This window comes from Oncorhynchus clarkii, unplaced genomic scaffold (genome assembly GCF_045791955.1).
Source record: "Oncorhynchus clarkii lewisi isolate Uvic-CL-2024 unplaced genomic scaffold, UVic_Ocla_1.0 unplaced_contig_6550_pilon_pilon, whole genome shotgun sequence".
Taxonomy (NCBI): domain Eukaryota; kingdom Metazoa; phylum Chordata; class Actinopteri; order Salmoniformes; family Salmonidae; genus Oncorhynchus; species Oncorhynchus clarkii.
In genome coordinates this window covers 49,650-72,589 of record NW_027258403.1, presented here as the reverse complement: position 1 = coordinate 72,589, position 22,940 = coordinate 49,650, and the positions used below count along the sequence as shown (strand labels likewise).

At 44.2% G+C, this 22,940-nt stretch overlaps 1 protein-coding gene across 1 annotated transcript in view; it reads left to right on the top strand.

Moving 5' to 3' along the window:
• LOC139396863 (signal-induced proliferation-associated 1-like protein 1) overlaps positions 1-22,940 on the top strand; it is a gene marked incomplete at both ends in the record, with an annotated part of 76,680 nt that overhangs the window by 4,098 nt on the left and 49,642 nt on the right. Inside the window, 4 exons of the mRNA XM_071143777.1 lie at positions 5,692-5,880; positions 7,597-7,771; positions 10,560-10,663; positions 16,671-16,828. Of these exons, the coding sequence (XP_070999878.1) occupies positions 5,692-5,880; positions 7,597-7,771; positions 10,560-10,663; positions 16,671-16,828 (626 nt within the window). The remainder of the gene's footprint in view (positions 1-5,691; positions 5,881-7,596; positions 7,772-10,559; positions 10,664-16,670; positions 16,829-22,940) is intronic.

The window sequence follows — 22,940 nt, the reverse complement described above, 5'->3', positions numbered from 1 at the left end:
TGGGGCCGAGTGCGTACGGCCCAGGACATCACTGGGGCCGAGTGCGTACGGCCCAGGACATCACTGGGGCCGAGTGCGTACGGCCCAGGACATCACTGGGGCCGAGTGCGTACGGCCCAGGACATCACTGGGGCCGAGTGCGTACGGCCCAGGACATCACTGGGGCCGAGTGCGTACGGCCCAGGACATCACTGGGGCCGAGTGCGTACGGCCCAGGACATCACTGGGGCCGAGTGCGTACGGCCCAGGACATCACTGGGGCCGAGTGCGTACGGCCCAGGACATCACTGGGGCGGAGCTCCCTGCCAACTTTTTGCATTGACCCACTTTGCACTAACTTTTTTTTTGACTCATCACATACGCTGCTGCCACTATTTTATTATCTATCCTGTTGCATAGTCACGTTTACCCCCACCTGTATGTACACACAGTGCCTTCAAAGTATTCATACCCCTTGACTTTTTCCACATTTTGTTGCTATAGCATGAATTTAACATGGATTAAATGTAGATTTTGAGTCACTGGCCTACACACATTTCCCTATGTCATAATGGAATTACACTATTTGGACACCCCTTCAAATAAGTGGATTCGGCTAATTCAGCCACGCCCGTTGCAATAACTTTCAGCCACACCCAGCACAATAACTTTTTCGGGAGCTTCTTGAAATGGCCGAGCAGCCTAAGATCACCATGCAGAATGCCATGCGTCGGCCGGAGTAGGGCTGTTAGGGTGACCGTATTACCGCCACACACCGGCGGTCACGAGTCATGAAGGCAGTCAAGTTCCACGTGACCGTTTAGTCACGGTAATTAGGCTTCTCCAAACTCTGATGCTGCCGATGGTCATTAGTAGCCGACCAAACGTGCTTAACTGCCTGGTACTCAGCACTCTACTGTCCCTCTAATCACTCTGACATCAATGCAAATGTAACAAAAGTCTAATTAAACACTTTATGAGAGCCCATGAGCTCACAACATTTCTATAGGCTTTGCATTTGCGTGAGAAAACGGAGTGATGGCCGCTAATAAAAAGAGGAGGATCTCATCAGCTTTCTATAGGCTAGGCCTCCTATATTTATTTCTCAACTTTCCTAATATTAAGCACATTGCTTATATTTATGACGAGTATAGGAGTATAGTCTACCTGGCTGGCAGGAAAATGAACCACGGTGAAATCGTCCTCCATTAGCTATTTTAACGCACAAATAACATGTATTTGTTCCCCGCTCACCCGGTTGCATGATAATAGTCCATCATAAATCCCCCCCAAAAAAATCACACATAAAGTACCAGTCAAAAGTTTGGACACACCTACTCATTCAAGGGTTTTTCTTTATTCTACATTGTATTCTACATATGGAATCATGTAGTAACCAAAAAAGTGTTAAACAGATCAAAATACATTTTAAATTCTTCAGAGTAACCACCCTTTGCCTTGATGACAGCTTTTCACACTCTTGGCATTCTCTCAACCAGCTTCATAAGGAATGCCTTTCCAACAGTCTTGAAGGAGTTCTCACATATGCTGAACACTTGTTGGCTGCTTTTCCTTCACTCTGCGGTCCAACTCATCCCAAACCATCTCAATTGGGCTGAGGTCGGGTTATAGTGGAGGCCAGGTCATCTGATGCAGCACTCCATCACTCTCCTTCTTGGTTAAATAGCCCTTAAACAGCCTGGAGGTGTTTTGGGTCATTGTCCTGTTGAATAACAAATGATTGTCCCAATAAGTGCAAACCAGATGGGATGGCGTATCGCTGCAGAATGCTGTGGTGTGCCTTGAATTCTAAATAAATCACAGTGTCACCAGCAAATGAAAATCCACACCATGCTTCACGGGAGAACCACACATGCAGAGATCATCCGGTCACCTACTCTGCGTCTGACAAAGACACGGCGGTTGGAACCAAAAATCTCAGATTTGGACTCATCAGACCAGATTTCCACCGGTCTAGTCTCCATTGCTCGTGTTTCCCTGGCTGTCTTCTTATTGGTGTCCTTTAGTGGTGGGTTCTTTGCAGCAATTCATCCATGAAAGCCTGACTCATGTAGTGTCCTCTGAACAGTTGATGTTGAGATGTGTCTGTTGCATTTATTTGGGCTGCAATCTGAGATGATCTGAGTTAACTCTAATGAACTTATCCTCTGCAGCAGAGCTAACATGAGAGACAGTTTCATCACAGCGCTTTATGGTTTTTGCGACTGCACTTTGAAGAAACTTTCAAAGTTGTTGAAATATTCCCCCATTGACTGACCTTCATTTTCTTTATTTAACTAGGCAAGTCAGTTGACTTCCTAGGAACGGTGGGTTAACTGCCTGTTCAGGGGCAGGACGACAGATTTGTACCTTGTCAGCTCTGGGATTTGAACTTGCAACCTTCCTAGTCCAACGCTCTAACCGCTAGGCTACCCTGCCGCCCCAATGTCTTCAAGTAATGATGGACTTACATTACATTATTTTGCTTATTTGAGCTGTTCTTTCCATAATATGGACTTGGTCTTTTACCAAATAGGGCTATCTTCTGTATACCACCCCTACCTTGTCACAACACAACTCGTGGATTGGCTCAAACACATTAAGAAGGAATGCAATCCCACAAATGAACTTTTAACAAGGTACAACTGTTAATTGAATTCCATTCCAGGTGACTACCTCATACCTCAACCTCCATCCTCCCCTCTACCTCCCTCCATCCTCCCCTCTACCTCCCTCCATCCTCCCCTCTACCTCCCTCCATCCTCCCCTCTACCTCCCTCCATCCTCCCCTCTACCTCCCTCCATCCTCCCCTCTACCTCCATCCATCCTCCCCTCTACCTCCCTCCATCCTCCCCTCTACCTCCCTTCATCCTCCCCTCTACCTCCCTTCATCCTCCCCTCTACCTCCCTTCATCCTCCCCTCTACATCCCTCCATCCTCCCCTCTACCTCCCTCCATCCTCCCCTCTACCTCCCTCCATCCTCCCCTCTACCTCCATCCATCCTCCCCTCTACCTCCATCCATCCTCCCCTCTACCTCCCTCCATCCTCCCCTCTACCTCCCTTCATCCTCCCCTCTACCTCCCTCCATCCTCCCCTCTACCTCCCTCCATCCTCCCCTCTACCTCCCTCCATCCTCCCCTCTACCTCCCTCCATCCTCCCCTCTACCTCCCTCCATCCTCCCCTCTACCTCCCTTCATCCTCCCCTCTAACTCCCTCACTCTCTCCAGTTCCTCAGACCCTGCAGTAGCATAACCAGTCATTTAAATTTTTGAATGTCAGGGTCAGCAATGCTCTTACAGTTGTGTAACTAATTTACAGTAATAGAACCTGTTTACAGTAATAGAACCTGCTTACAGTAATAGATGTTTACAGTAATGGATGGTTACAGCTATAGAACCTGTTTACAGTAATTGGTGATTACAGCTATAGAACCTGTTTACAGTAATAGGTGGTTACAGCTATAGAACCGGTTTACAGTAATAGGTGGTTACAGCTATAGAACCGGTTTACAGTAATAGGTGGTTTCAGCTATAGAACCCGGTTTACGGTAATAGGTGGTTACAGCTATAGAACCGGTTTACGGTAATAGGTGGTTACAGCTATAGAACCTGTTTACAGTAATAGGTGATTACAGTTATATAATCGGTTTACAGTTCTAGTTGGTTACAGGTATAGAACAGGTTTACAGTAATAGGTGGTTACAGTTATAGAATTGGTTTACAGTAATAGGTGGTTACAGCTATTGAACCGTGTGTACAGTAAGACGTAGTTTGCAGCTATATAACCTATTTACAGTAATAGGTGTTTACTGCCATAGAACCAGTTTACAGTAATAGGTGGTTACAGCTATAGAACCGGTTTACAGTAATAGGTGGTTACAGCTATAGAACCGGATTACGGTAATAGGTGGTTACAGTTATAGGAATCGGATTACGGTAATAAGTGGTTACAGCTATAGGAACCGGATTACGGTAATTGGTGGTTACAGCTATAGGAACCGGATTACGGTAATTGGTGGTTACAGCTATAGAACCGGTTTGCTGTAATAGGTGGTTACAGCTATAGGAACCGGTTTACGGTAATAGTTGGTTACAGCTATAGAACCGGTTTGCGGTAATAGGTGGTTACAGCTATAGAACCGGTTTGCAGTAATAGGTGGTTACAGCTATAGAACCGGTTTGCGGTAATAGGTGGTTACAGCTATAGGAACCGGTTTACGGGTTACAGCTAATAGGTGGTTACAGCTATAGGAACCGGTTTACGGTAATAGGTGGTTACAGCTATAGGACCGGTTTACGGTAATAGGTGGTTACAGCTATAGGACCGAATTACGGTAATAGGTGTTAACAGCTATAGAACTGGTTTACAGTAATAGGTGGTTACAGCTATTGAACCGTGTGTACAGTAAGACGTAGTTTGCAGCTATATAACCTATTTACAGTAATAGGTGGTTACTGCCATAGAACCGGTTTACAGTAATAGGTGGTTACAGCTATAGAACCGGTTAACGGTAATAGGTGGTTACAGCTATAGAACCGGATTACGGTAATAGGTGGTTACAGCTATAGAACCGGTTAACGGTAATAGGTGGTTACAGCTATAGAACCCAGTTAGGTGACAGTCATAGAAACAGACACTGTAATGGTGGTCACATAGCTGCTGCCTTTATCCCACCCCCTCTTCTCCTTTCCTATTCTCTCCACCCCCCTGCTCGCTGCTATTGGAAGGTGTGTGTGTGTGTGTGTGGGTGTGTGTGTGTGTGTGTGTGTGTGTGTGTGTGTGTTGAGACAGCGTCACAGGATAATGGTTAAGACCAGTGGTGTTGTGGGTTCTCTCAACCAGCTGAAGTTCATCCCTGTTAGTTCATTTAGCCCACAGGCCTCAGTCAGAACGTCAGAACGTCTCACTAAAAGCTACAGTACACAACAACATTACATTTTATTATACATAATAATATCCTGCAAAATGTCACTGTCTTTCAACACCCAATGACACTGTACAGTACCTCTCAGTGACACACAATCACACACAGGGGACTTGACTCTGTGTGTCTACTGAGCGTTGGACTAGTAACCGAAAGGTTGCAAGTTCGAATCCCCGAGCTGACAAGGTACAAATCTGTCGTTCTGCCCCTGAACATGCAGTTAACCCACTGTTCCCAGGCCGTCATTGAAAATAAGAATTTGTTCTTAACTGACTTGCCGAGTTAAATAAAGGTAAAATAAAAAATGTATAAAGGTCTCTGTCATTCTATTATGTACACTGTCCGTCCACTGAAGTTTTCTTTGGCCTTAGATAGTGTTCTCCCCTCAGGAAGTTAATTTTAGCCCTAAGTGCCTCTACTGTAAGTGAACAGTGAGGAGAAGCCAAGGCCACACACTTTCTCTCTCACACACACACACACACACACACACACGCGCTGGTGTCTCTCTCTCATTTGCTCGTTGTTGTTTTTGTTGACCACAGATGACCGTGAAGCGTTAACCGTTGAGAGGAAGACGTTTGAAGAAAGCTGCTCTGTCTGTGTCAACCTTTTTCCATAAGTAGTGCACTTTAAATGCAATAGGGAGCGATATTAGATAAGATTGGTTTTGGTCTGAACAGGCCCCAATCATCTCCTGGCTGATCTAATAATGAATCTGTCTCCTCTTCCTGTTCTGTTCTCTTCTCTCTTCCTCCTCTTTCTATTCCGCTCTTCCTCCCTCTAGCTCACCACCCTGCGTGGGTCTATCCTGGAGGATGCGGTGCCATCTACCTCAAAGCACGGCCTGGCGCGGGGTCTACCCCTCAAAGAGGTGCTAGATTACCTGGTACCAGAGCTGAACGCCCACTGTCTCAGACTGGCTCTCAACACACCTAAAGTCACAGAGCAGCTGATGAAGCTGGACGAACAGGGGGTAAGGAGGAGGCACTACAGTACACACAGACACCAGGGGGTAAGGAGACAGCACCTCGGTACACATAGACACCAGAGGGTAAGGACACAGCACCTCAGTACACATAGACACCAGGGGGTAAGGACACAGCACCTCGGTACACACAGACACCAGGGGGTAAGGAGACAGCACCTCGGTACACATAGACACCAGAGGGTAAGGACACAGCACCTCAGTACACATAGACACCAGGGGGTAAGGACACAGCACCTCGGTACACACAGACACCAGGGGGTAAGGAGGAGGCACTACAGTACACACAGACACCAGGGGGTAAGGAGGAGGCACTACAGTACACACAGACACCAGGAGGTAAAGAGGAGGCACTACAGTATACACAGACACCAGGGTGTAAGGAGACTGCACCTCAGTACACACAGACACCAGGGGGTAAGGAGACAGCACCTCAGTACACACAGACACCAGGGTGTCTGGAGACAGCACCTCAGTACACACAGACACCAGGGGGTAAGGACACAGCACCTCGGTACACACAGACACCAGGGGGTAAGGAGGAGGCACTACAGTACACACAGACACCAGGAGGTAAGGAGGAGGCACTACAGTACACACAGACACCAGGGTGTAAGGAGACTGCACCTCAGTACACACAGACATCAGGGGGTAAGGAGACACCACTACAGTACACACAGACACCAGGGGGTAAGGGGGAGGCACTACAGTACACACAGGCACCAGGGTGTAAGGAGACACCACTACAGTACACACAGACACCAGGGGGTAAGGAGACCACACTACAGTACACACAGACACCAGGGGGTAAGGAGGAGGCACTACAGTACACACAGACACCAGGAGGTAAGGAGGAGGCACTACAGTACACACAGACACCAGGTGTAAGGAGACTGCACCTCAGTACACACAGACATCAGGGGGTAAGGAGACACCACTACAGTACACACAGACACCAGGGGGTAAGGGGGAGGCACTACAGTACACACAGGCACCAGGGTGTAAGGAGACACCACTACAGTACACACAGACACCAGGGGGTAAGGACACCAGGGGGTAAGAGACACTACAGTACACACAGACACCAAGGTGTAAGGAGTCTGCACCTCAGTACACACAGACATCAGGGGGTAAGGAGATCGTACTACAGTACACACAGACACCAGGGGGTAAGGAGACATCACCTCAGTACACACAGACACCAGGGGGTAAGGAGACACCACCTCAGTACACACAGACACCAGGGGTTAAGGAGACCGTACTACAGTACACACAGACACCCTCTCCTCTCTTGGTTTCTGTGTTGATGGGAGAAAGCTTGCTTTTATCTGTCTGGTTGTTGGATCTGTGGATCTGTGGATCTGTGGTGGCTTCGGAGAGGAAGGAGAAAAGGGAAGCATTTAACACTTTTCAGACAGAGGGACTGTCATATACTCTGTTCTCTCCCTCTCTCTCTCCCTCCCTCCCCCTCTCCCTGTCTCTCTCTCTCTCTCTCCCTCTCTGTCTCCGTCTCTCTCTCTGTCTCCGTCTCTCTCTCTGTCTCCCTCTCCCTCTCCCTCTCCGTCTCCCTCTCCGTCTCCGTCTCCCTGTCTCTGTCTCTGTCTCTCCCTCTCCCTCTCCCCCTCTCTCTGTCTCCGTCTCTCTGTCTCCGTCTCTCTGTTCTCTCTCCCTCTCCCTCTCTCTCTGTCCCGTCTCTCTCTGCAGTTGAGTTTCCAGTTGAAGGTGGGGGTGTTGTACTGTGCGTCGGGACAGAGCAGTGAAGAGGATATGTACAACAATGATTCGGCAGGTCCTGCTCTGGAGGAGTTCCTTCAGCTGCTGGGGGAGAGGGTCCGACTGAAAGGATTCACCAAGTACCGAGCCCAGCTGGACACTAAGAGTACGTTACCACACACACACACACACAGTGTTATCTCCCTCTATCTCTCTCATGCCCAGCTTAACACCAAGTACCGAGCCCAGCTGGACACTAAGAGTACGTTACCACACACACACACACACAGTGTTATCTCCCTCTATCTCTCTCATGCCCAGCTTAACACCAAGTACCGAGCCCAGCTGGACACTAAGAGTACGTTACCACACACACACACACACAGTGTTATCTCCCTCTATCTCTCTCATGCCCAGCTGGACACTAAGAGTACGTTACCACACACACACACACACACACAGTGTTATCTCCCTCTATCTCTCTCATGCCCAGCTTAACACCAAGTACCGAGCCCAGCTGGACACTAAGAGTACGTTACCACACACACACACACACAGTGTTATCTCCCTCTATCTCTCTCATGCCCAGCTTAACACCAAGTACCGAGCCCAGCTGGACACTAAGAGTACGTTACCACACACACACACACACAGTGTTATCTCCCTCTATCTCTCTCATGCCCAGCTGGACACTAAGAGTACGTTACCACACACACACACACACACACAGTGTTATCTCCCTCTATCTCTCTCATGCCCAGCTTAACACCAAGTACCGAGCCCAGCTGGACACTAAGAGTACGTTACCACACACACACACACACAGTGTTATCTCCCTCTATCTCTCTCATGCCCAGCTTAACACCAAGTACCGAGCCCAGCTGGACACTAAGAGTACGTTACCACACACACACACACACAGTGTTATCTCCCTCTATCTCTCTCATGCCCAGCTTAACACCAAGTACCGAGCCCAGCTGGACACTAAGAGTATGTTACCACACACACACACAGTGTTATCTCCCTCTATCTCTCTCATGCCCAGCTGGACACTAAGAGTACGTTACCACACACACACACACACAGTGTTATCTCCCTCTATCTCTCTCATGCCCAGCTTAACACCAAGTACCGAGCCCAGCTGGACACTAAGAGTATGTTACCACACACACACAGTGTTATCTCCCTCTATCTCTCTCATGCCCAGCTGGACACTAAGAGTACGTTGCTACACTATATACACATTCCCACGAACTGACTGCTTTCACTCTATATAAAGAGGGGAACATGCTAGAGCTGGGACGAGAAACCCCAAATGATCCACACCGACCGTACTGATCACTTATCGCAGGCATTTTGCTGATATCGTTCATTACAATAAGTAATGATTCATATCTTCAGATTCATATCTTCATTCCGACCTTGTGCCATCCCGGAATATTAGGTAATACCGGCACTGAACACAAGAGGCGCTATTTTCCAACCCCACTGTACTTACCTGTAAGCTTCATAACTAAAAATAATGTGCCCGGTGAAATGAAGATCATGTTGACTGCAGGTATTTACTTAAAAAGTATCTACAAATATTCAAATGTATTTAAAATACTTTAAAAAATAATAATAATAGTTTAAACGATGTTGACGGTATTGAAAAACCATCCTGTTGCTATTTCCAAATACCTCGGTATATAAGGTAAGTATAAGTATACGGTATGTATAATATGATATACTGCCCAAGCCTAGTGGCAGTTTAAACTACATATATTTTTTAATGTAATGTGTCACCCAGCTCTAGAACATTCTGTGTAAGGGTCTGCGTCAGACAGACAATCTAGACATGAGGCTGTTATATACAGGAGAGATGATGGCAGTTGGAACAGTAACACATTCTTACACGTCTTAGTTTTCTCTCTTAGCGGACTTCTCTTGGACCCATCCCCTCTATACCACCTATAAGGACTATGAACCTGTCTGTCTAACTCTAGTTACTGTCTGTCTCTCCTCTAGCTGACTCAACAGGGGCCCACTCCCTGTACACCACCTATAAGGACTATGAACCTGTCTGTCTCTCCTCTGGCTGACTCAACAGGGACCCATCCCCTCTATACCACCTATAAGGACTAGGAACCTGTCTGTCTAACTCTAGTTACTGTCTGTCTCTCCTCCAGCTGACTCCACAGGGACCCACTCCCTCTATACCACCTATAAGGACTATGAACCTGACTGTCTAACTCTACTGTCTGTCTGTCTCTCCTCCAGCTGACTCAACAGGGACCCACTCCCTGTACACCACCTATAAGGACTATGAACCTGTCTGTCTAACTCTACTGTCTGTCTCTCCTCCAGCTGACTCCACAGGGACCCACTCCCTGTACACCACCTATAAGGACTACAAACCTGTCTGTCTAACTCTACTGTCTGTCTGTCTCTCCTCCAGCTGACTCCACAGGGACCCACTCCCTGTACACCACCTATAAGGACTATGAACCTGTCTGTCTAACTCTAGTTACTGTCTGTCTCTCCTCCAGCTGACTCAACAGGGACCCGTTCCCTGAACACTACCTATAAGGACTATGAACCTGTCTGTCTCTCCTCCAGCTGACTCCACAGGGACCCACTCCCTCTATACCACCTACAAGGACTATGAACCTGTCTGTCTAACTCTACTGTCTGTCTCTCCTCCAGCTGACTCCACAGGGACCCACTCCCTCTATACCACCTATAAGGACTACGAACCTGTCTGTCTAACTCTACTGTCTGTCTCTCCTCCAGCTGACTCCACAGGGACCCACTCCCTCTATACCACCTATAAGGACTATGAACCTGTCTGTCTAACTCTACTGTCTGTCTGTCTCTCCTCCAGCTGACTCCACAGGGACCCACTCCCTCTATACCACCTATAAGGACTATGAACCTGTCTGTCTAACTCTACTGTCTGTCTGTCTCTCCTCCAGCTGACTCCACAGGGACCCACTCCCTCTATACCACCTATAAGGACTACGAGGTGATGTTTCATGTCTCCACCATGCTGCCCTACACACCCAACAACAAACAACAGGTATGGATAGTTATAATTGACCAACGTTGAGATTTTATACAGGCCCGAAGACTATTAGAACAAACTAAACAAAATTGTTAATTAAATAAATTATCTGGAGAGGTAGAAAACTCAATGATCAAGTCCTTTAAAACAATGCTACTGACTTTTTTTTTTATCTTATCATCCTTTAAAATGTCTTAGAAATAAATATAATTACAGAAATACAGCCTGTTTGATGCATTTTGCATCATAGGATGGAAAATGCATCATACCGGCTGTATTTGGAAATTATATATCTTTATAAACTTGATTGCTGACATGCAAAGCATTTTGGGACAATATCACCAATGAAACAAATACCAAAAGATAATTTTTGGTTGGGATTTTCCTTTAATGTCAGGAAAAAAAATAAAATTGAAAACCATATTTTTTTCCCCCACAAATTTTTAATCACAGTGCAGTTATCACAAAACATATAATTTTCCTAACTAGACAATAGGCTATGAAGATCTGGGGAAGGTTGTGTGATAGGCTATGAAGATCTGGGGAAGGTTGTGTGATAGGCTATGAAGATCTGGGGAAGGTTGTGTGATAGGCTATGAAGATCTGGGGAAGGTTGTGTGATAGGCTATGAAGATCTGGGGAAGGTTGTGTGATAGGCTATGAAGATCTGGGGAAGGTTGTGTAATTTAAAGGTAGCAGAAAATAAACCGCATATTGGGTCAATTTCCATTGACGAGCATTGAATGAGAGGCTAACAGCACAAAATGTATATTTACATAATATGTAAATAAACTTCTCAATTCACATTAGCAACGGGAATGACACGAGCTGAGAGAAGGTTTGGGTGATGTTCTTGCTTCACAGCTCAAAAGTGCCAGAAATGTCACTGTAGCAAATTATTAATTTATATGCAAGCAACAACTTCATGTATGTACCATATTAATTAATATCATCTTAATTAATGCAACAATTCACAAACGTGCAGACATTTACATGGTTTATTTTCTCTTCCGTATACTCATTAATTTAGCAAGACAATAACACAGCCAAGTGGAACAGCTGCTAGCTAACATGTTATAACATCAAGCGAACAATGCTTGCTTCATCAAGTAACTTCAGCATTGCGAAAATGAACATTTACCGCTCTCATACGAATATAAAAGGTAATATTATCATACAGTGTCAGTCATTTTATATAGAGCTAGGTAGCAAGCTAAACAAAATGTCTGCACTCTGCATCCTCACACAGCTAACGTTAGCTAAAGTTGGCAAATTAGTAGGTTAAGTTAACTGGCCAGTTAGCTGAATGCTAACGTCAGCGAACGTTAGCTAAACAATAGTTATATTGCTTTTCGGCCCACCTTAGAACAAACCATTGTTTCATTTCAACAATATCATGCAAATCAACACATTTAAAAAATATAATTTTAACTGAAAAATTCACTGAGCAGTTGAGTTCCTGCTTGCTTTTTGCATTGGAATAAATGAGTGTTCTGAAAATCCCTTAAAGCTACGGCGTCAATTTCAGAGTACCCGCCTTTAACTGCAATTTCAGATAAAAACTCAATAGGAAGGATACCTCCTATACATTTCAACTGTTTCAAAAACATTGCTCTGCTATTACGATTTATACTATATACTTCTCCTCTGTCTTTGGTGCCCTCACTTTCAGCCTGTGAACAGCGTGAAGCGAACCCATGGACATGATCAGATAATTATGTGTGACCTTGTCAGGGCGAAGTGATCTCAATATCACGGCCTATGCGCGCAACGAGTCCATTATTGTGGACTCTCCACCGCTACGTCATCGTCGTTAACAGATGGAAAATGGCAAGAGACAGCAGCGAAGTCTTGTATGGCAACACTTTGAGAAGTTAAATGAAAAGGAAATGTAGAAGTGGAATTGTGGATCAGTAATGGTAGTACAGTAATGGTAGTACAGTAATGGTAGTACAGTAATGGTAGTACAGTAATGGTAGTACAGTAATGGTAGTACAGGTACAGTAATGGTAGTACAGTAGTGGTAGTACAGTAATGGTAGTACAGTAATGGTAGTACAGGTACAGTAATGGTAGTACAGTAGTGGTAGTACAGTAATGGTAGTACAGGTACAGTAATGGTAGTACAGTAATGGTAGTACAGTAATGGTAGAACAGTAGTGGTAGTATAGATACAGTAATGGTAGTACAGTAGTGGTAGTACAGTAATGGTAGTACAGGTACAGTAATGGTAGTACAGTAATGGTAGTACAGTAATGGTAGTACAGTAGTGGTAGTATAGATACAGTAATGGTAGTACAGTAGTGGTAGTACAGTAGTGGTAGTACAGTAGTGGTAGTACAGTAATGGTAGTACAGTAATGGTAGTACAGTAATGGTAGTACAGGTACAGTAATGGTAGTATAGATACAGTAATGGTAGTAACGTAATGGTAGTACAGTAATGGTAGTACAGGTACAGTAATGGTAGTACAGTAATGGTAGTACAGTAATGGTAGTACAGGTACAGTAATGGTAGTACAGTAGTGGTAGTATAGATACAGTAATGGTAGTACAGTAATGGTAGTACAGGTACAGTAATGGTAGTACAGTAGTGGTAGTACAGTAAGGGTAGTACAGTAATGGTAGTACAGTAGTGGTAGTACAGTAAGGGTAGTACAGTAATGGTAGTACAGGTACAGTAATGGTAGTACAGTAATGGTAGTACAGTAATGGTAGTACAGGTACAGTAATGGTAGTATAGATACAGTAATGGTAGTACAGTAATGGTAGTACAGTAATGGTAGTACAGGTACAGTAATGGTAGTATAGGTACAGTAATGGTAGTACAGTAATGGTAGTACAGTAATGGTAGTACAGGTACAGTAATGGTAGTACAGGTACAGTAATGTTAGTATAGGTACAGTAATGGTAGTATAGGTAAAGTAATGGTAGTATAGGTACAGTAATGGTAGTACAGGTACAGTAGTGGTAGTACAGTAGTGGTAGTACAGTAGTGGTAGTACAGTAAGGGTAGTACAGTAATGGTAGTACAGGTACAGTAAGGGTAGTACAGGTACAGTCGTGGTAGTACAGTAATGGTAGTACAGTAGTGGTAGTACAGTAATGGTAGTGCAGGTACAGTAATGGTAGTACAGTAATGGTAGTACAGGTACAGTAATGGTAGTACAGTAGTGGTAGTACAGTAATGGTAGTACAGGTACAGTAATGGTAGTACAGTAATGGTAGTACAGTAATGGTAGAACAGTAGTGGTAGTATAGATACAGTAATGGTAGTACAGTAGTGGTAGTACAGTAATGGTAGTAGAGGTACAGTAATGGTAGTACAGTAATGGTAGTACAGTAATGGTAGTACAGTAGTGGTAGTATAGATACAGTAATGGTAGTACAGTAGTGGTAGTACAGTAGTGGTAGTACAGTAGTGGTAGTACAGTAGTGGTAGTACAGGTACAGTAATGGTAGTATAGATACAGTAATGGTAGTAACGTAATGGTAGTACAGTAATGGTAGTACAGTAATGGTAGTACAGTAATGGTAGTACAGGTACAGTAATGGTAGTACAGTAGTGGTAGTATAGATACAGTAATGGTAGTACAGTAATGGTAGTACAGGTACAGTAATGGTAGTACAGTAGTGGTAGTACAGTAAGGGTAGTACAGTAATGGTAGTACAGTAGTGGTAGTACAGTAAGGGTAGTACAGTAATGGTAGTACAGGTACAGTAATGGTAGTACAGTAATGGTAGTACAGGTACAGTAATGGTAGTATAGATACAGTAATGGTAGTACAGTAATGGTAGTACAGGTACAGTAATGGTAGTATAGGTACAGTAATGGTAGTACAGTAATGGTAGTACAGTAATGGTAGTACAGTAATGGTAGTACAGGTACAGTAATGGTAGTACAGGTACAGTAATGGTAGTATAGGTACAGTAATGGTAGTATAGGTACAGTAATGGTAGTACAGGTACAGTAGTGGTAGTACAGTAGTGGTAGTACAGTAGTGGTAGTACAGTAGTGGTAGTACAGTAAGGGTAGTACAGGTACAGTCGTGGTAGTACAGTAATGGTAGTACAGTAAGGGTAGTACAGTAATGGTAGTACAGGTACAGTAATGGTAGTACAGTAATGGTAGTATAGATACAGTAATGGTAGTACAGTACTGGTAGTACAGTACTGGTAGTACAGGTACAGTAATGGTAGTATAGATACAGTAATGGTAGTACAGTAATGGTAGTACAGTAATGGTAGTATAGGTACAGTAATGGTAGTACAGTAATGGTAGTACAGTAATGGTAGTACAGTAATGGTAGTACAGTAATGGTAGTACAGGTACAGTAATGGTAGTATAGTAATGGTAGTACAGGTACAGTAATGGTAGTATAGTAATAGTAGTATAGTAATGGTAGTATAGGTACAGTAATGGTAGTACAGGTACAGTAATGGTAGTACAGTAATGGTAGTACAGTAATGGTAGTACAGTAATGGTAGTACAGTAATGGTAGTACAGTAATGGTAGTATAGGTACAGTAATGGTAGTACAGTAATGGTAGTATAGGTACAGTAATGGTAGTATAGGTACAGTAATGGTAGTACAGTAATGGTAGTACAGTAATGGTAGTACAGTAATGGTAGTACAGGTACAGTAATGGTAGTACAGGTACAGTAATGGTAGTACAGTAATGGTAGTACAGTAGTGGTAGTACAGGTACAGTAGTGGTAGTACAGTAGTGGTAGTACAGTAAGGGTAGTACAGTAATGGTAGTACAGTAGTGGTAGTACAGTAAGGGTAGTACAGTAATGGTAGTACAGGTACAGTAATGGTAGTACAGTAATGGTAGTACAGTAATGGTAGTACAGGTACAGTAATGGTAGTATAGATACAGTAATGGTAGTACAGTAATGGTAGTACAGTAATGGTAGTACAGGTACAGTAATGGTAGTATAGGTACAGTAATGGTAGTACAGTAATGGTAGTACAGTAATGGTAGTACAGGTACAGTAATGGTAGTACAGGTACAGTAATGTTAGTATAGGTACAGTAATGGTAGTATAGGTACAGTAATGGTAGTACAGGTACAGTAGTGGTAGTACAGTAGTGGTAGTACAGTAGTGGTAGTACAGTAGTGGTAGTACAGTAGTGGTAGTACAGTAAGGGTAATACAGTAATGGTAGTACAGGTACAGTAAGGGTAGTACAGGTACAGTAATGGTAGTACAGTAATGGTAGTACAGTAAGGGTAGTACAGTAATGGTAGTACAGGTACAGTAATGGTAGTACAGTAATGGTAGTATAGATACAGTAATGGTAGTACAGTACTGGTAGTACAGGTACAGTAATGGTAGTATAGATACAGTAATGGTAGTACAGTAATGGTAGTACAGTAATGGTATTATAGGTACAGTAATGGTAGTACAGTAATGGTAGTACAGTAATGGTAGTACAGGTACAGTAATGGTAGTATAGTAATGGTAGTACAGGTACAGTAATGGTAGTATAGTAATAGTAGTATAGTAATGGTAGTATAGGTACAGTAATGGTAGTACAGGTACAGTAATGGTAGTACAGTAATGGTAGTACAGTAATGGTAGTACAGTAATGGTAGTACAGTAATGGTAGTACAGTAATGGTAGTACAGTAATGGTAGTATAGGTACAGTAATGGTAGTACAGTAATGGTAGTATAGGTACAGTAATGGTAGTATAGGTACAGTAATGGTAGTACAGTAATGGTAGTACAGTAATGGTAGTACAGGTACAGTAATGGTAGTACAGTAATGGTAGTACAATGCTTAACCATGTGACCGGGACGCACCGTGAGACCCAAACTGTTGCTGGCAGCAGCTACATTGTGAATTCACATGGAATTTTATTCATTTTTCTGACCATTTAATTGCAGAATAAAATAAAAGAGAGATTGTCACATCCCTAAATAGATTATTGAAAAAGTGACCATCTTCTTGTCCATGTGTTTACCTTGAGAGTTTTCCTTTGCTGTTTTCTCTAACCAATTTGTCTACATTTCCCAGCTCCTGAGGAAGCGTCACATAGGGAATGACATAGTGACTATCGTATTCCAGGAGCCCGGGGCTCAACCCTTCACCCCTAAGAACATACGGTCCCACTTCCAACACGTGTTTGTAGTGGTGAGAGCACACCAACCCTGCTCTGACAACACCTCCTATAGGTGAGTGGGAACGTCTAATGCACGCACGACACACGCACGACACACGCACGACACACGCACGACACACGCACAACACACGCATGCAACACTGAGGCACTGAGCGGAGACACACTGAGCGATTGTTGGGGTTAAGAGCTGGCAAGAAAGGCATTTCACTGCACCCATCATACTACTATGGCTGACCCTGTAAAACAACACCTATCATACTACTATGACTGACCCTGTAAAACAACACCTATCACACTACTATGACTGACCCTGTAAAACAACACCTATCATACTACTATGACTGACCCTGTAAAACAACACCTATCACACTACTATGACTGACCCTGTAAAACAACACCTATCATACTACTATGACTGACCCTGTAAAACAACACCTATCACACTACTATGACTGACCCTGTAAAACAACACCTATCATACTACTATGACTGACCCTGTAAAACAACACCTATCATACTACTATGACTGACCCTGTAAAACAACACCTATCACACTACTATGACCGACCCTGTAAAACAACACATTTCACTGCACCAATCCGGTGTATGTCACAATAATACACATTGCATACATTTTATGTACATAATATGGTTGGGCGGTTTTCAGATTTTCATATCGTCATACTGTCCTTCTCTCATCCCGGGATTTATTGTATTACCGGTTTAGTACACAAAGGGGCGCACCATTTTAAAACATTTCAAAAATAATAAAAATACAATCGGTTACCAGAATGCTAACAAAATTAGCACACGTAATAGTGAATTTTCATGGAAGCTGCTAGCTCAATATGATAACGAGCGCAAACTAAAATAAACGAAACGCAAAGACAGGAAATCCAGCTCATAATGTTCTACATATATAGGTAGGAGCTACCGAATGTCCTTTTTGGTGCGTTTGGACATTTTACAAGCGAATGTGAACGAGAGACATTGTGCAAATGAACACAGTTTTGACGCATGCATGTCTGAAAGAAGAACAGTACTGGCTCTGGAGCAGAATGTCTCCACGCAGTGTCTATGTGACTGGAGTTTCTTGGGAAACAGGCCTTCCTGGGAGGGGGGGAGCAGAGGGGCCGAGAACGGAGAGGAGAAAAAAGCTTAAGGAAATGAAACGATGGCAGTGGCAGCAGTACAGTTAACCCATCCAAAGGGCTTTGACTTCTCAAACACGGCAGAAACACAACACGGGGTGATGCCTCGTCACCTTATTAATTCAGTAACTTCGATTACATACCAAGTTAAACTTAAGGGTCGAGTTAACGCAGAATTCTTCATTTTACAGGGGGCAAAAATTTTAAAACGTGTAAGAAATCTCTTGCCGCGTTTTTGTAAACACAGATCTAAAACGCATCTTATTGTAACTTCCTGCTCGGCATCAGACACATTTTGTGCTTCAACTGGGATGAGAATCGATGGCGTTGTATCAGCAGACAGCGCTCTGACTGATGTGTAGCTTCTTTCTTCAGCTACTTTTCTCCATGTAGCCAGCCTACTTTTCTTCATGTAGCCAGCCTACTTTTCTCCATGTAGCCAGCCTACTTTTCTCCAATAAAATATAAGATGAACTTTAAGCAAAGTGTTAGGAAATGTAGCTGGCTACATACTTTCCATGATGAACATTAGAAATGTTAGTGGGAGTACATGCATAATGGGTCTCGAATGCATAATTTTTTTTGCAAAAATTGTAAGCTCATTTACTGCCTGCAAGATAGCATTGCACTTCTATTGTCATCGGCCAATCAATTTACAGATGATTTTCTGTGCTCTGTTGCACTACTGTATATTCTGTGAAGGGAAACTATAGTTGCATATCTCTGATCTCTCTCTATTGAAGAAAACAAAAACACTGTTGAATTTCAATATAAAACGCGACCCTTGTTAATACACAGCCGGACTCACCTGCTACCTTTTTCTCCTGTTGTGCTATTTACAAACCAACACGTGACTGGCGCAACAGTTCTAGCGAACTGTGGTAAGCTTCATAAAATGTGAAATGAAGAACACGGTCTGCTTTATCTCAACGTAAAAAGTAGATACCTTCAGTCAGATAGTTAACTTATACCCTGGTATACATTCGAAAGGGGTCTGAATACTTGACTTTTTCCACATTTTGTTAGGTTCTAAAATTGATTAAATATTTTTTTGTTTGTTCATCAATCTAACGATAAAGATTTTTTTTTTAAACATTTTTTACAAAGTATTCAGGCCCTTCACTCAGCACTTTGTTGAAGCACCTTTGGCAGCGATTACAGCCTCGTCTTCCTGCGTATGACACTACAAACATGGCACACCTGTATTTGGGGAGTTTCTCCCATTCTTCTCTGCAGATCCTCTCAACCTCTGTCAGGTTGGATGGGGAGTGTTGCTGCACAGCTATTTTCAGGTTGGGTTTGATTGGGTTCAAGTCCGGGTTCTGGCAGGGCAACGCAAGGACATTCAGAGACTTGTCTCAGAGCCACTCCTGCGTTGTCTTGGTAAACCTTTGCCCCAGGCTGAGGTTCTGAGTGCTCTGGAGTAGTTTTTCATCAAGGATCTCTTTGTACTTTGCTTCATTCATCTTTCCCTCGATCCTGACTAGTCTCCCAGTCCCTGCCTCTGAAAAACATCCCCACAGCATGATGCAGCACCATGCTTCACTGTAGGGATGCTGCCACAACCACCATGCTTCACTGTAGGGATGCTGCCACCACCATGCTTCACCGTGCCAGGTTTCCTCCAGACGTGATGCTTGGCATTCAGAACAGAGTTCAATCTTGGTTTTATCAGACCAGAGAATCTTGTTTCTCATGGTCTGAGGGTCCTTTAGGTGCCTTTTTTGGCAAACTCCGAGCGGGCTGTCATGTGCATTTTACTGCTGGTATAGGGACATGGTGAAATTCACAATTCAGTAGCTGAGACACAAGACGTATGTGGCAGGGTTGACAGAAAATCACGGACTACAAAAAGAAAAACAGCCACGTCTTGGACACCGACGTCACGCTTCCAGAGAAGCTAAACACCTGTGTGCTGCTGGCTGGTGTGTTTACGGACATATACAATCGCTCCCTATACCAGTTTGTTGTCCCGACATGACGCATGACTTTCAACCTTCGTCTCTCCCGAGCCCGTACGGGAGTTGTAGCGATGAGATAAGATAGTAGCTACTAACAATTGGATACCACGAAATTGGGGAGAAAAAAGTGGTAAAAATGTAACAACAACAAAAAAAAGAGACCAGTCAAGAATCATATCACCAACACCTTAGACCCACTTCAGTTTGCATACCGCCCCGATGCAATCGCCAACACAGCCCTATCTCATTTGGACAAAAGGAATACCTAATGCTGTTCATTGACTACAGCTCAGCATTCAACACCATAGTACCCTACAAGCTCTACAAGCTCTTCATTAAGCTGGAGGCCCTGGGTCTCAACCCCGCCCTGTGCAATTGGGTCCTGGACTTTCTGACGGGCCGCCCCCAGGTGGTGAAGGTAGGAAACAACATCTCCACTTCGCTGACCCTCAACACTTGGGCCCCACAAGGGTGCGTGCTCAGCCCCCTCATGTACTCCCTGTTCACCCACGACTGCGTGGCCAAGCACGCCTTCAACTCAATCATCAAGTGTGCAGACGACACAACAGTAGTGGGCTTGATTAACAACAACAACGAGACAGCCTACAGGGAGGAGGTGAAGGTACTCGGAGTGGGTTTCAGGAAAACAACCTCTCACTCAACGTCAACAAAACAAAGGAGATGATTGTGGACTTCAGGAAACAGCAGAGGGAGCACCCCCCTATCCACATCGAAGGGACAACATTGAAGAAAATTGAAAGTTTTAAGTTCCTTGGCGTACACATCACTGACAAACTGAAATGGTCCACCCACACAGACAACGTGGTGAAGAACCTCTGGAGGCTGAAGAAATTTGCCTTGTCACCTTAAACCCTCACAAACTTTTACAGATGCACAATCGAGAGCGTCCTGTCGGGCTGTACCACCTGGCACGGCAACTGCTCCGCCCACAACTGTAAGGCTCTCCAGAAGGTAGTGAGGTCGGCACAACGCGTCACCGGGGGTGACCTACCTGCCTTCCATGACACCGACAGCACCCGATGTCACAGGAAGGCCAAAAAGATCATCAAGGACTTTAACCACCCTGAGCCACTGCCTGTTCACCCCGCTACCATCCTGAAAATGTATTAAATGTATTAAAAATTAAACACTGAAATCCCTTATTTACATTAGAATTCAGACTTGAGATCTTTCTACAACTTGATTGGAGTCTACCTGTGGTAAATTCAATTGATTGGACAGGATTTGGGAAGGCACAAACCTGTATAGATACAGTGCATTTGGAAATGATTCAGACCCCTTGACTTTTTCCACATTTTGTTACGTTACAACCTTATTCTAAAATGGATTCAATTATATTTTCTTTTAGTCCTCTATCTACACTCAATACCCCATAATGACATCACAATACCCCATAATGACATCACAATACCCCATAATGACATCACAATACCCCATAATGACATCACAATACCCCATAATGACATCACAATACACCATAATGACAAAGCAAAAACGTCTTATTTTTTATTTTTTATTTTTTTAAACAGACATGCACTGTCAGCTGTGGGACCTTATATAGACAGGTGTGTACTTTTCCAAATCATGTCCAATCAATTGAATTCACCACAGGTGGACTCCAATAAAGTTGTAGAAACATCTCAAGGATGATCAGTGGAAACAGGATGCACCTGAGCTCAATTTCGAGTTTTGTAGCAAAGGGTCTGAATACTTACGTAAATAAGCTATTTCAGTTTTAAAATTTTAGTACATTTGCAAAAAATGTCTAAAAACCTCTTTTCACTTTGACGTTATGGGGTATTGTGTGTAGATCGAAGGATATATATATATTTTTTAAATCCTGTATCGTAACAAAATGTGGGAAAAGTCGAGGGGTCGGAGAACTTTCAGAATAAACTGTATACAGATTCCCCCTAGCCTGGTACACAACACCAGTCTGATAGATTCCCCCTAGCCTGGTACACAACACCAGTCTGATAGATTCCCCCTAGCCTGGTACACAACACCAGTCTGATAGATTCCCCCTAGCCTGGTACACAACACCAGTCTGATAGATTCCCCCTAGCCTGGTACACAACACCAGTCTCTGTGTTAGTTTCCCCCTAGCCTGGTACACAACACCAGTCTGATAGATTCCCCCTAGCCTGGTACACAACACCAGTCTCTGTGATAGTTTCCCCCTAGCCTGGTACACAACACCAGTCTCTGTGATAGATTCCCCCTAGCCTGGTACACAACACCAGTCTCTGTGATAGATTCCCCCTAGCCTGGTACACAACACCAGTCTCTGTGATAGATTCCCCCTAGCCTGGTACACAACACCAGTCTCTGTGATAGATTCCCCCTAGCCTGGCACACAACACCAGTCTCTGTGATCGTTTCCCCCTAGCCTGGTACACAACACCAGTCTGATAGATTCCCCCTAGCCTGGTACACAACACCAGTCTGATAGATTCCCCCTAGCCTGGTACACAACACCAGTCTCTGTGATAGATTCCCCCTAGCCTGGTACACAACACCAGTCTCTGTGATAGTTTCCCCCTAGCCTGGTACACAACACCAGTCTCTGTGATAGATTCCCCCTAGCCTGGTACACAACACCAGTCTGATAGATTCCCCCTAGCCTGGTACACAACACCAGTCTGATAGATTCCCCCTAGCCTGGTACACAACACCAGTCTCTGTGATAGATTCCCCCTAGCCTGGTACACAACACCAGTCTCTGTGATAGATTCCCCCTAGCCTGGTACACAACACCAGTCTCTGTGATAGATTCCCCCTAGCCTGGTACACAACACCAGTCTCTGTGATAGATTCCCCCTAGCCTGGTACACAACACCGGTCTCTGATAGATTCCCCCTAGCCTGGTACACAACACCGGTCTCTGTGATAGATTCCCCCTAGCCTGGTACACAACACCGGTCTCTGATAGATTCCCCCTAGCCTGGTACACAACACCGGTCTCTGTGATAGATTCCCCCTAGCCTGGTACACAACACCGGTCTCTGATAGATTCCCCCTAGCCTGGTAC